General features: G+C 50.0%; 1 protein-coding gene across 1 annotated transcript in view; it reads left to right on the top strand.

The window, feature by feature from the left end:
* The first annotated feature begins 4,989 nt into the window (after positions 1-4,989).
* The window catches only part of COL23A1 (collagen type XXIII alpha 1 chain), a 314,350-nt gene continuing 305,897 nt past the window's right edge, over positions 4,990-13,442 (top strand). Inside the window, exon 1 of the mRNA XM_008255487.4 lies at positions 4,990-5,633. Coding sequence (XP_008253709.1) covers positions 5,334-5,633 — 300 coding nt within the window. The 5' untranslated portion in view covers positions 4,990-5,333. The remainder of the gene's footprint in view (positions 5,634-13,442) is intronic.

Here is a 13,442-nt window from a genome sequence, read left to right as displayed (position 1 = left end):
GTTTGGGCCTCTGATGCAGTCACATATAGTGAATGTGCTCTTCCAAATAGTTGGACTATATTGTATGTGATGATAATTTTAAAAGAAGGATTTGATGTAAAGAGAAAAGTTTCAGCTGAGCCTAGCAGTATGACACTGCAGAGTAAGATGTTTGCCATCTTTTGTGCTGCCTAATTCCATTCTTCCAGTGCCACTGTCGTGCCTACACCTCTGTCCTTTCCCCCAGCAGATGCATCAGGTTCCCAAAGTAGTGCTTTCCCTTTAAATCCATCTAGTATATTTCTCATTCAAACATTGTCATTTTTAGAGATTAAAGTTTCAGATTTTTTTGGAAAGTCAATGGTGTGTCGGCTTAACCTGTTCTGTCATTCTTTTAGTTTGGTAAAGGTATGGAATAGTTAAAACTGTAGTATCCTTATCTTCTAATTCTCTACTTTCATTTCTGGGTCAGTTTTAATGGGTTACCTTTTCTCTGTCATGAGCCATCCCTTTGCTGCTTGTCTACATGATATTTTTTACTTTTGTTCCACTTTGTGCTGGATATTTTTGTATTCCTTATTTCTTGATCTTTGTTTATGGACATTGTAAAGTTATTTGACTCAATTTGGTCTTTTTCAGGTTGTGTTAGGCAGATCAGTACAGCATTTGGGATTTTTGCACAGTATTGAAGCAAAAAACTTTTGAATTCTCTACTCAGTGTCTTCTGAATCCCATTTCCTACACTGGCTGGTAGGAAGAACCGTCCCTGGCCTTGTGTAAGCTATGGGGTTTGTTTGCACCTGGCCTTAGGTAGTTTCCTCATGTACATATACTCATCAGTCCTCAAGGGAAGACTTCAGGGGAACCCTTAAGGTTCCTGTAGTTCTGTGCAACTCTCTCCAGTCTCTGTAGTTCTAACCACTTGGCCTCCCTAGACTGGCAGCTCTTCTCTCTTCACCTTATGCCAGCTCTGCCTCGTGCCCATTTCCAACACTGTGGCCTGGAAAATCTCTAGTAAATAGTAAGCTGGGGCAGTCTTGGTTTCTGTTTCCCATCTCCCAAAGATCACAGTCATTTTTGATGGCTGATGTCCACTGTCTTGAAAACTATTTAATACAGTTTGTTTGGTTTCTAAGTTGTTACAGGCAGGAGAATAAGTCTAGTCCCTGTCTCACTTTTCATTTCAAAAAGTGAAAATGAAATCTGAAGGGTAAGTGGCTTCAGTTTATACCGTGAGCTATTAGGGGAGCCTAGACTGGAATCTAGGCATTGACAACGTGTGCTGTTTTTACTGTATCATAACACTGCCTTTTCTATGTTCCAAGATAATGAAATTTATCTATATTATACCTCATGGGTTAATTTAAACCTTGAAATTTTGCTGGGAATTTCAGTAGAATGGCTTGCATACCTCTGCCTTGAATGACATTTTAAATATATTAGAACCTGTTCATTGTCAACATAAATGGTTCTGGGCCTTTGCAGTGTGTATCAACCCTCTCTGACCCAAGTAATCCCTGTTTTATAAAACATGTTGTAATGTACTTTTAATCCTGAGGAGTGTGAAACATGCCAATCATTAGGCTGATTGCTGCCCGTTTCTACTCAAAAGCAGTGGGGTGGGGCAAAGGAGTGTCATGGGTGCCTGCTGTATTCTTCCCTGCCCCCATTGTATAAAGGAGCCTCACATTAATCCTGCTGATCAGGGTCAGTTACTCCTGCCCAAATGGTACTTCCCTTTACAGATCCCTGTACAGAGTTCAGCTGCCCTGAGTGGCAGCTTTAGCTTGTAGTTAAGCAGGGTCACACTGTTTAGAATAAAAAGAGCCTTACAAAATGTATTAGATTATTTGGGTCAGATAGGGTTGCAAACTGTTGTAAAAGGCCATAACAAATAATGTTGATAATGTTGCTTCATCCCTTGGCAAGAGTAACCCGTTTGAGAACTAGGATTTCCAATTTGCTATGCCCAGAGTTAGGAGGACAAACCCCCAAGGAGGTCCTAGAAAGTGATGATTAGTGGGGCCACTCTTACTTCTACCCTCTGGTTCCCGGACCCATGTATTACTGGAAGCAGCCCCTGATTTTAATACATACACGAACTTCTGAAAGAGCTATGCGTATGCACTTCCAGAGGGTTGCCTCTGATGTCAGTCTTGTGTGCCTGCATGAGGCTTTTCTGTCCTGTAAGGCTGGCTGGTTTTTGCCAGTGCAGGATTCCATGGTCATGGGCTCACCCTGCCTCCTTTGCTGTAAAGTGAAATCCTGTACTTATCTTTGTGGAACACATACCACCGTGCTTCCAGGCTGGAGTCCAAATCAGTTGGTTTACTGCTAGGTGGCCAGTTCTGTGGAGTGCCTTGTTGGGACTTAGTGTTTATTGCTGGCAGGTTAGCGGTTCTGGGGCAGAAGTAGCTAGACTGACCTCGGTGAGTGTTATCTACTTGTCAGGTGTTGCTGTACATGCATGCTAGATTAGGTGGATATTCTTTTACCCTCCACCTTCCCCAGATCTGGCCCCCCTTCTGCCTGCTGTCTCTGTCCTTTAAGGGGCCGACCTCTGCACTGTATCACCTGGGCTCCCGTGTCTGCAGGTATGGCTGGTGGGAGGCCCCAAAAGGAGGGGAGAGACTTGAGTATTCCCCCAACTCCCTCCCTTCCAAGCCATGGCTTTGCAGAAGCTGTGTCCCTTAACTAAAGGCTACAAGTTCCATAGGTTGCAAAGGGTCTTCTCACCTCACCTCTTCAATTAAAGATTGGTAATGCGTCCCATGTGGATACCCGCAGAGCACTTTTCCTTTATCTTCCAGAACCCCAGCCTACACAAGAGTGTTTTCTGCCTTTTCACTGAATTGTAGACAGTAAACAAACATTTTCATCTCAATTCACTTAATATGTCTTAAGCACTATATACCAGATACAAGGGTACTTCAAAAAGTTAGTGCAAAGTGGAATTAGAAAATGTTTGTTTTGATTCAAAAGTGAACTGTTTGAAGACCCTCTTGGCCTCATGTGCATGGATTTCAGAATTTTTGGCACCAAAATAAACTTAGCCTTTAATTGCATTTTGCATGAGTTTTGTGAAGTATCATAACCATTCTGTGAGGAAACAGTGGTGAATGAGACCAGTTCAATGATAAATGTACCAACTGTGCCAGATACACTTCTGTTCTTCGAAAAGATTGTAATGAGCAGGACAAGGAGATGTAGTTAAAGGGTAACTTCAAACCGAAAAATGCCATGAACCCCTGATTGACCCTGAGGGGATGAGGTGAGGGGAGGCAGCCTCTTTACAGTGGGCAGGCTGGGAGGGCTTTTTAGAGGCAGTAAGGTTAATGACTTCAGGACCTGACCTAAAGGGTGAGGAGGAACTTGCTGCTCTGAGATACAGGAGGATATTCCAGATAGTGAGGGCGATAGGCAAGGGCAGAGGCCTGAGGGACCAGTGAATTTCAGTATACAGAAGGTTCTGGGACAGTTACATCATGGCAGGTGTATAGTAAGAGTGAGTACTAACTTGGAATATGATGTCAGCCTTTTCAGAGTATACTGCCAAGATTGTGTAGCAAGGCCTTTGCAGATTATTCAGTTATATGCTAGCTTCTAGCACCGGGCAGAACTAACTCCCTAACAGTAACCCCAGTTTACCTACAGCCACAGCTACAAAGCTTCAGAGGTGAGCTCTAATTCCATCTGTTCTGTCAATCTCAGGGTAATTTTTTCCTTTGAATTAAGGGAGTAAGGATAGACACATTAGCTGGAGTCCTTAGCAGTTTTAAAAGTTAAGTAACCTGTCCACAGAAATGAAGTAAACTTTAGCCAGAAGAAGGCATCCAATGAGGGAAAGATACAAAGGTGCAAAGTCTGTGGGAAAAGGGAATCAAGTTTCTTATGGTGTAAAGCAAATTTGAAATATCTACATATTTTCAAGATACTCATTTTCCACTAGCTTTAAAAAATGGAAAGCTGGAGACCACCATCCACTGGTTAACTTCCCAGAATCCCCAAATGACTGGTGGCCAAAGCTGAGAGCTGGGAACTCAGTCCACTAGCATGCCCATTAGTGGAAGCTGGAATTTGAACCCAGGCACTCCCGAGATGGGATGCAAGTGTCCCAGACTGGGTCCTAATTGTCCCAGCACAAACCTCCTCAAGTACCATAGCAGGTAACAGGCGTTTTTCTAAAAAAAAAATTGTGAGCTGCCCAAATTACCAAGATTTAAGCTTGTGGTTTATTTTTACTTGGGTGTTCAGAAGTTGATGGAAGAGTGACTTGGAGCCTATTTTAGCATATAAATATGTGTGCTAGGAATCTGCCACCCAACAGGAACCTACTTGACTTCTGGCCTTTCCCTTCCTGCCAAGACTCTCAAAGCCACTCCAGCAGATGAGCCGCCCTCTCTTTGGACCCTGGCTGCACACCAAAACTTTCCTGCATTAACCTGTGATGTAAATTTGAAGTGTCGTCGCATTATAACAAATACATCATTTTTAGCAATTTGTTTCCACTATTCATCAACAAAAGTTGTAATTTCACACCTTTGTCATTTGTTAGAATCTCTGTGTTCTCAACTAAAAGCCCTCTCTGGGTCAGGAACAGACTTATTTCTGTTCCACGCACCCCTGTCGGGCACTTAGAGAATCAGGATTCTAAGAGGCAGCTTTCTGCTTGGCTCAATGAGTGTCGTCTCCGACTGTGTCTCTTAATCTGAGTGTGCAAGGTCGCTTTTTGACCACGAAGCGGCGCTAAGCCACCAGCGAGGGCAGACCCACCAAGTTTTCCACAGGACTTGAAGTTCTGAACTTCTAAGAAGCACCAGGTTAATTCACGAGTTTTGGAGGATGCTCCCTAGGCATGATCGGTATTCCAGCCCAGGATGGGCGGCAGATGACGTGCAGAGTCCCCCGACGCACCTCAGGCCTCTGGGGGCTGCGGATCCGCCCAGGCGAGCGTTGGGGGAGTGGGTGAAGTCCGGCGCCCGGGGCCTCACGGACAGAGGTTTGCGCTGCGTGCGGGTCGGTCCCGCGCGCACGGGTGGCCCTAAGGAGCCAGCTCCCTGTTCGCCCCCGCCCCTCGGTGCGCGGGACCGACCAGGCCGCTCCTCCCCTGGGTGGGTCCCGGCTCCTTTTCTGGCAGAGTCTATTTGCATAGAAACTGCCCAAAGTGGCCGCTGTGGAGGAGCGGGCGGCAGCAGCGAAGGGGGCGTGCGCTGCGATCCGCTGCTGCCCGGAGGCCAGGTCTCCAGCCCCGCAGACCTCGTGCCTCGCGCGCTCTCGCCGGCTCTCTGCACCCTCAGCGTGCGGCCTGGGTGCTGCACCGCGCCCCGCCAGAGCCCACGCGCAACCAGCGCGCCATGAGCCGAGGCGAGCGCGCCGGGGGCGGCGGCGACGTGCGGAAGGGCAGCCCTACGGACGGCGGTGGCGGCGGTGGGGGAAGACCCGCGAAGACAGCCGGGACCCGGGCGGCGAGCGCGCTGTGCCTGCTGCTCTCCGTGGGTTCAGCGGCTGCCTGCCTGCTGCTGGGCGCCCAGGCGGCCGCGCTCCAGGGCCGAGTGGCGGCGCTCGAGGAGGAGCGGGAGCTCCTGCGGCGCGCGGGGCCGCCTGGCGCCCTGGCCGCCTGGGCCGAGCCGCACCTGGAGCGCCTGCTGCGCGAGGTGAGGCACCGGGCAGGGCGGGGGCCGTCCCGCCGCCAGCGATGTCTCGAGCTGGGGGAGTGTCGGCCATCCTGAGGAGGGGTCGCTGGATGCCTCAGCGGGGACCGGAGACCAGGGGGTGTTGGCCCCCAGGGCACTGTGCGGTCCCCACTCCTGCCTCAGAGTCCCGTGCCAGGACGCGCGGCGGGCGGGAAGAGGGAGCTCGAAGAGCTCTTGAAGGGGTGAACATACGGAGGAAAAGGAAACGCGACGCACTTGGGCGCAGGAGACGTGGGGCTGAATCTCTCGGGTGTGTGCGCGCCCGCTCTTCGCTGCCGGAGCTCATGCGAGCGGCGGCCGGTGCCTCCGCCGGTAGCAGCTACTGTTCCCAAAGCGGATGTATCCGTAGCGGCTGGCGGTCGCGGCACAGGAAAACCTCGGCCAGGCCGAGAGCCGGGGCCCTGCAGGGCCCCCAGCTCAGCCCAGACCGCCCTGTACAGCCTAGGCGCCTGGGGAAGCTCCTTTGGAAGCAGCTTCATCCTGAGGATGCTGTGTCCCCAGGCTGCGGTAGCTGAGCGCAGAGCGCGCGACCCGGCCTGAGGGGAACCCTGGGCAGCTGCGGAGGAGGACTGGAGGAGTTGAGCTGGTACCAGAAGCCCTGGGTTCCGTTCTTTGGCGGGCATGCCCCGTCCTGGACGAAGAGGTGGGCATGTGACACACTTGGTGATAGCCTCCAGGGAGGCTCTGTGAGCGGCTACAGTTTGCGCTGCTGAGTGTCTTCCAAGCAGGCGCCTCAAAGCCCTCACCCAGCACTGCCCAGACTCGGACCTTTGAGCAGCAGTTGCGCTTCCTGGAGGAAGCCCCGGACAGGCCCGGGGCTGGAGGGGAGGGAGGGGTAGGTGTGGAAGGAGGCCATGTTTCCCTGTGGAGGGCAGGCCTGTCACCATCTATTCCCCACCCTGTACCCAGCTGTGGTCTCTGTTGGGCTGTGAGTGCGGCCTCGTGGTGGCGTTCATTTGCGCTACACCTACCTCTTCTTAAACCAGTATTGTATCTTTCCTAGCTTGGTTCTGGGCAAAACTGTGGCTTCATCAGGTGGTTTCTTATTTTCTACCTTGAGGTTTCAGTAATCTCGCCTGAGCCCCGCTGGCAACTCCTGGTGGTGGTTTGGTAATTGCTGCCGGTTATCTTTTGGCAAATCCCTGGAGACCAGGGTGTTGAATGGATTTATGGAGGGCCAGCAGTACCTGTCAGTGCTATAGCAGTAGCTGTTCTTGCTAATGGGAGGCCCCTCCCACGTAGTAAAAATAAAACCAGAAATCCTGGCAAAACGTTTACACAAGGAGCTGACAGATTGTACCCACACTACCAGAGTTGGGGTCTTGAGAACTCAGCCTTTGTGGAGATGTGATGGTTTTCAAGTTCTGAGCTTCAGCAAGGAGAGACTTCGCGGTCACTTCAAGGAGCTTGCTCCTGCAGCACTGAATTTGACCTGGGAGAACTGTAGTGCATGAGTGAGCTTGTGAACAGATTTTCTCTCTCTCTCTCTCTCTCTCTCCCTCCCTCCCTCTCTCTCTCCCTCTTTCTCTCTCTCCTTCCCTCTTTCTCCAAACCCCCATCTCTGCTCTTGATTAGAAAGACAAAGGGATAATTTGGATCCCTGGAATTCCCATTTGAGAATTTGCTGTCCCATGCAACCCACTGAGCCAGTAGCTATGCAGAGTTTGGGGTGTGTGGCACCTGTTGTGCCTGGAGTGGAAGCTGGCAAGTTTGCCCGGCCACTGGAGAGTCACAGGTGCCACAGCATAAATACATTGGGATTGAGCTTCTGGCTGTTGGGGTGTCCCCTGTGAGAGGGCATCTGTCTCCAGGCCACTGGCTGCTCTGTCAATGTCACTGGATGGGAAATGTGCACAGCTTAGTGACAGTGAGTTCCCTGGCTAGGATGAGGTAGGCTGTGTGGGAGGCCCAGGCTGGGGAGCCAGCAGCTGACTTTCAGTAGATACGTAGGTACTTTTTTAAGCCTTTAGATATGAAAGACAGATACATATTGACCCAAACAAGTCTCTTGAGGGAAGAACATTTGTATTTGAACATGTACGCTCCAGCTCTGGTGTGCTCTCAGCGACACCTCTCTGAAGCCAGTGCTGAAGGAGTTGTGTGTATGTGACGGTTCTCGATGCTCATCCTCTTACCAACAGATCTGCTTAGAGCATCAATGGCAGCAATCACGTCCAAATTGAAGAAAAGGAATCCCTGACAAGCGCACACAACTTCAATAAAAAAAAAAAAAATCAACCAACAAAAGCCACTGTTAAAATGGGACCCATTCTGTGTTCCCTTGGGAACAGAAATGTGAAATAGCTTTTTCAGGGACTGGCTGATTTCCTTGATAAAATAGGCATAGAAGCTACAAAAAAAGGAATATTCATGCTAACTCGTGACTATTAAAGATGCTTCCCATGACCGAAAAGGAGAAAAATAGTTTTCGGCATATAAAAACAAGATTTCTGAGCAGGAGCCATTAACCAACGATAGTATCTTCCATAAGATCTGAAAATATTCATGCAAAGCAAACATCTACTATTTTGCTTTTAAAGTGCTTTAAAAAGGTTGCCTAAGTAACCCAGCCCCTCTATAGTCGCACCTACAGTTACAAGTGTTACAGAAGCTTCAATTCTAGAGCACACAGCTTTCTCACTTCTGTAGAAAAATTTAATGCAAGAATTAAGGAAATATTTAGTTGTATTCAGAGGAGACCATTTCCAGCTTACAGTGGATTTATTGTTGGCTGTAGGCCTTCCACTGTCCAGACCAATCAATTCGAAAACAAGAAGAGTACAGAGACTCAGGGAAAATTCAAGTGTTTTCCTCTCCTACTGTTGAGCCTGTTCCATTGGCCAAGTTAAACCTACTGTAGCTCTTTTGGCCTCTGTCGGCTTGTGCTGCTCCAGAGTGTCTGTTTAGATACAAATGCCTTATTTTTAATCCTGTGGTACAACAGGAGATGGAGTATAAATCATAGATATATTTGTTTCTTTGACATTTCCTGGCTCATAAACAAACAAAGTTTCTTTCCGATTACTTCCTGGCGTGCTCACTTTCTGTCTCCGCTCTTCTCTGTAAAACTTGTTTTACTGCTGTAGTTTGGGAGAGCTGTATAATATCACGGCATGTTTAGAACAAGCCACCTGTTTGGGGCACTCCTGCCACAGACGTGTTTTGGGATTGTTGAATTGGACTTTTCTACCTCGGCTTCTGGTGCTGGGGGATCCAGGAGGCAGAGCAGGGCAGGCCAGGTGTGTGGGTTTCCTCACCAGCAGAGGAGCGTTGGAAACCCCTCCTCTGCACCCCACACCCTTTAACCCCGGCTTCTGATGGCAAGGACCAGAATGCCTGAGTGTGATTGCATAAACATGTTACCAAATTGTCTTACATAACGAGAGAAGCCTGGAAGCCAGGCCTCCACCTTCAGGGACTTGGTGATGACTGGGTGCCAGCCATGCCTGCCGTTCTCTTCTCCTTTCCTCGTGGTTCTACGATGACTGCTGCCGCTCCAGGCATGTCTTCATCCAAGAAGAGTCAAGGTAGAACAGAAGGAAGCTCATTGAGCTTTCTCTTTTATTTAAACTTGGGAGAAAACTCTCCCAGCACCTTTCAGCAGACCTGCCTTTGAGCCACAGCTTGTCCTTTCACTGGCAATGGTGATGGGGTTGCCACAAGCAGGCTTTGGTCAATTTTGATTCATCCACCAAGGCTGGGCACATTGCCCCAGGACAGATTGAGGCTTTGTTGGGAAGGGAGACTGGGGGTGGCTGTAGGGGAGCAAACCAACCTACAGCAACAGGAGGATGCAGGAAGTTACTCCTGTCACCCAGGGAGGGCGGTCTCTTGCCATCTGCCGCGATTTTCCTAACCATGCCATCCTATTTTGGTGTTGCCAAGAATTCTTCCACTGCAGAATTTCTGTCTTTCTGGGGATCCTGCTCTTAGCTCTGCCTCCAGCCCTAGCGGAAGGGTAGATTGATGGGTTTAGTATTCCACCTGGCACAATCCCATTCTTTGTGGTCTAAGGTTTTTATTTGTTTGTTTTAAGATTTATTTATTTATTTGAGAGGTTGAGTGACAGAGAGACAGAGAGAGACAGAGAGAGAGATATCTTCTATCCTCTGGTTCACTCCCCAAATGACTGCAACAGCCAGATCTGGGCCAAGCCAAAGCCAAATGGTCACAATGGTTGGGGCTGGGCCAGGCTGAAGCCAGGAGCCCCACATGGTGCAGAGGCCCAAGGACTTGGGCCATCTTCCACTGCTTTCCCAGGGCATAGCAGAGAGCTGGATCGGAAGTGGAGCAGCTGGGACACGAACCAGCGTTGCAGGTGGCAACTTAACCCACTATACCACAATGCCAGCCCCAGTCTGTGGCCTTTAGCCCTAGAGCACCATTTGCAATGAGAGTGACATTTGCCAACTTTTACCTCTCACAACATACACAGGTCAGCAGCATGTCACATCACTGTGAGAAGCAGAAGAGGCTGCTCAGGTGGAGGTACCTGGAGGTCAGTCTCCCTAGAAATCAAGGAAGGGCACCTGTGCCCATTTAGTGCCCAGGCAGCTCTGCTGTGCCCCACCTGCCCACACCTTAGGTCCCCTACTTTCCCTGCAGCCATAGCTCACCATAGCCTCCAGGGTCTCCTCCCAGATCAGGTGCAGTTAGCATCATGATCCCTCCAGGCATGGTGCCCCTTTTACTTTCACCCAGCACCATCTCAGTAGATCCCACCTTCTATATGTCTTTGGATTCTTGTCCCTTTAAATAGCAATGAGACAGGACCTTGACTCAGAGCAGTTTAGATTTAAAAGGGAATTTATTTTTTAAACAATTTTTAAGGGGCCAGCATGTGGCATAGCAGGTAAAGCCACCGCCTGTGACTCTGGCATCCCATATGGGTGCTGGTTCATGTCCCAGCTGCTCATCTTCTGATCCAACTCCCTGCTAATGGCCTGGGTAAAGCAGTGGAAGATGGCCCAAGTGTTTGGAATCCTGCCCCTCATGTGGGAGGCCACAATGAAGTTCCTGGCTCAGCCCTGGCTGTTGTAGCTATCTAGGGAGTGAACCAGTGGATGGAAGATCTCTCTCTCTCTGTCTTTCCCACTCTCTCTCTGTAACTCTATTTCAAATAATTAAATCATTTTTATTAAAATGTTTTTTAAAGAATTTTATTTATTATTTATTTGAAAGGCAGCATTCCAGAGAGAGGAGGAGAGACAAAGACAGATCTTCCATGTGCTGATTCACTCCCTAAATGTCCACAATGGCAGGCCAGGCCGAAGCTAGGAGCCCAGAGCTTCTTCCAGGTATCCCACATGGGTGACCGGGGCCCAAACACTTGGGCCATCTTTTACTGCTTTTCCCAGGTGCATTAACAGGGAGCTGGATTGGAAGTAGACTCGAACCAGGATTCATACAGGTGCCCATATGGGGTGCCACCACAGGGGAGGACTTAACCTGCTATGCCACAGCGCTGGCCCCTAAATAAATCTTTTTTTTTAAAGGGATTTTAAAAAAATTATTTCAAAGGCAAAATGCTGGTTCACTGTGCACAATGGCTGCAAGATCTGAGCCAAGCTGAAGCCAGGAGCCTGGAACTCCATCTAGGTCCCCCATGGGGGTGGCAGCAGCCCAAGCACCTGGACTGTCTTCTGCTGCCTTCCCAGGCACATTCTTCTAGGCAGCTGGATAGGAAGCAGAGCTGTGATAGGGGATGCCAACATTGTGAGCAGTGGCTTAACCCACTGCACCACATTGCTGGCCCCAAAAGGACATGTATTGTCTCGACTTAACCAAGAAGTCCAGCTAGAGGTGGGTGCATTGATTCTGTGTTTCTTCATATTGGCTGCATATTTCTCAAGGATGCCTTCTGTCTCCTGTGAGGTGCCAGGGAAGCTTCTAGAAGCTCTGGATTCATGTTGAGTGTTAGAGTTTCTGTCTCCCCATAGTCCCTGCACAAGTTCCCTCGTTCACTCCGATGGGCCAGTATGGGCTGCCTACATCCATCAACATGGATGACCTGTGCCAGTCACTGATGCCAGCCAGGCCCCTCTCCAATCGGCCAGGCTTGGGTACATGTGGCCAGGAGCTGCAAGGCCCAAGAAGTGGGGAATGGTCACCAAGGCACAGTTTACAGTGCAGTTGTTAGAAGCAATGGCTGTGAAACTAGTGCATGGCCATCCCAGGAACAGTGAGACAGGGGCTCAGGCAGCAGGCTGAAGCCATGGACTGGAGAAATTCTACCTTAATGGGTGGAAACCTGGCCAAAGGAGTATGATGTAAGGGTTGGGAGACCTTTCTACTCTCTGGATGTAATGTGTTTATAAAACGTGAGTTTTACAAGCTACAGGATAACTCAGAATCTTAGAAATTCCCCACCACAATCTCGTGAGGTGGACAAGACAGAGGTTATTGTCATCGTTTCCCAGTGAGAGAGATGTCACAGGGATGGAGGGAGATGGCGTGCCTTGGGCACTCAGGGCCAGGCTGGGGCTCCCTTGGGGTTTCCAGGACCTCTGGAGGAGAGGAGTTGAAAGAGTGAGCACCTGTGTTCGCCCACCTTGTGTGGAAGCTTAGTGTACAGCCCAGGGCAGCATGGGTGTGCCCTGTTCAGGGCCACCTGCTTCCCTGTGCGTTTTCATCAACTCATTGGGGAGTTCTCTCGGGAGTCATCCACACTCCTCCCTGGCCCTAGTAAGCATCTGTGGGGGTGCCCGAGTCCCAGGCTCCCAGAGCAGTGAAGTGCATGGGAACAGCAGCATGCCACAGCCTGTCCTGATGGCACCTGCATAGTGGCTTTGGAGGCCTTGAATTTGCCAGAGGAAGGAGCTGCGGCGGATGGGAGAGATTCCAGATGAGGAGTCCGAAGCCAGCACCGTCTGCTGGCCATGCGGCCCCCGCTGCTCAGGTAGCTGCTACTGATCTCTAGATGGGGGTGATGCTGGTGCCCAGGGCTGCTGGAGGAGCCGCAACCCTGGGCTGAGAAGGAAGGGCTGGGTGGTGGAACAGCCTGTGGCAGAGGATGAATGTGTTGCCCAGCAGTGACTCGGTGACTCTTGTCAAAGCTTGCTAGGGCCAGCTTTATTCAGGACCATCGCATAGCCACAGGGACTGCTGTGGTAGGGACAGGGACCTCCATACAGGGTTCTGCAGTCTGGGAGAGAGATTGGGCTCAACTCCAGATCCATCACAGGCAAGTAGGGGTCAACTGATAGCCTAGGAGCATGGTGGGGTTGGTGAATGGAAAATTACTAACAGGAACATCCGGGATAAGGGGGATTCTGGCTAAGTCGCCCTAACAGGACTTCTGCTACAGACAGGCCAGGGTGCTGTGTCCTCACCTCTGGGTGGTAGAGGTGAGGAACCCGACAAGACATCAAATGTAATCAGATATCCTGGATGGTGGGTTCTTGCTAGAGTAATTTAGCAGGGTTATTTGCTAAAACTGGATTTTCCAAATAGGTGCAGATGGGCATGAGAGAAGGTTTAGGAACCTGACCATGGTTTGGTTAAGCAGAGAATCTTCAGCAGCTCTGAGCCCTGGGTCCCACTCAACTTTGCTTCCAGGGCCTCCCTGGGCCTTGGTGCAGTCCCACGCCTTCAGAGAAGCCCTCTCCTTCACTGCAGACTGCTCCTGTCACTCCCTGTTCATCCTCCCACCGAGAGTACAGGTGGGAGATGGGGTTCTAACCTGCTTCTCCCAGGGCCACTCCTTCCTTTTTTTTTTTTTTTTTTTATTTATTTGACAGGTAGAATTATAGACAGTGAGAGAGAGAGACA

The sequence above is a fragment of the Oryctolagus cuniculus genome, chromosome 6 (assembly GCF_964237555.1).
Source record: "Oryctolagus cuniculus chromosome 6, mOryCun1.1, whole genome shotgun sequence".
In the NCBI taxonomy this organism is placed as follows: domain Eukaryota; kingdom Metazoa; phylum Chordata; class Mammalia; order Lagomorpha; family Leporidae; genus Oryctolagus; species Oryctolagus cuniculus.
Note: the sequence above shows the minus strand (reverse complement) of the source record. Positions and strands in the feature narration are given on the sequence as shown.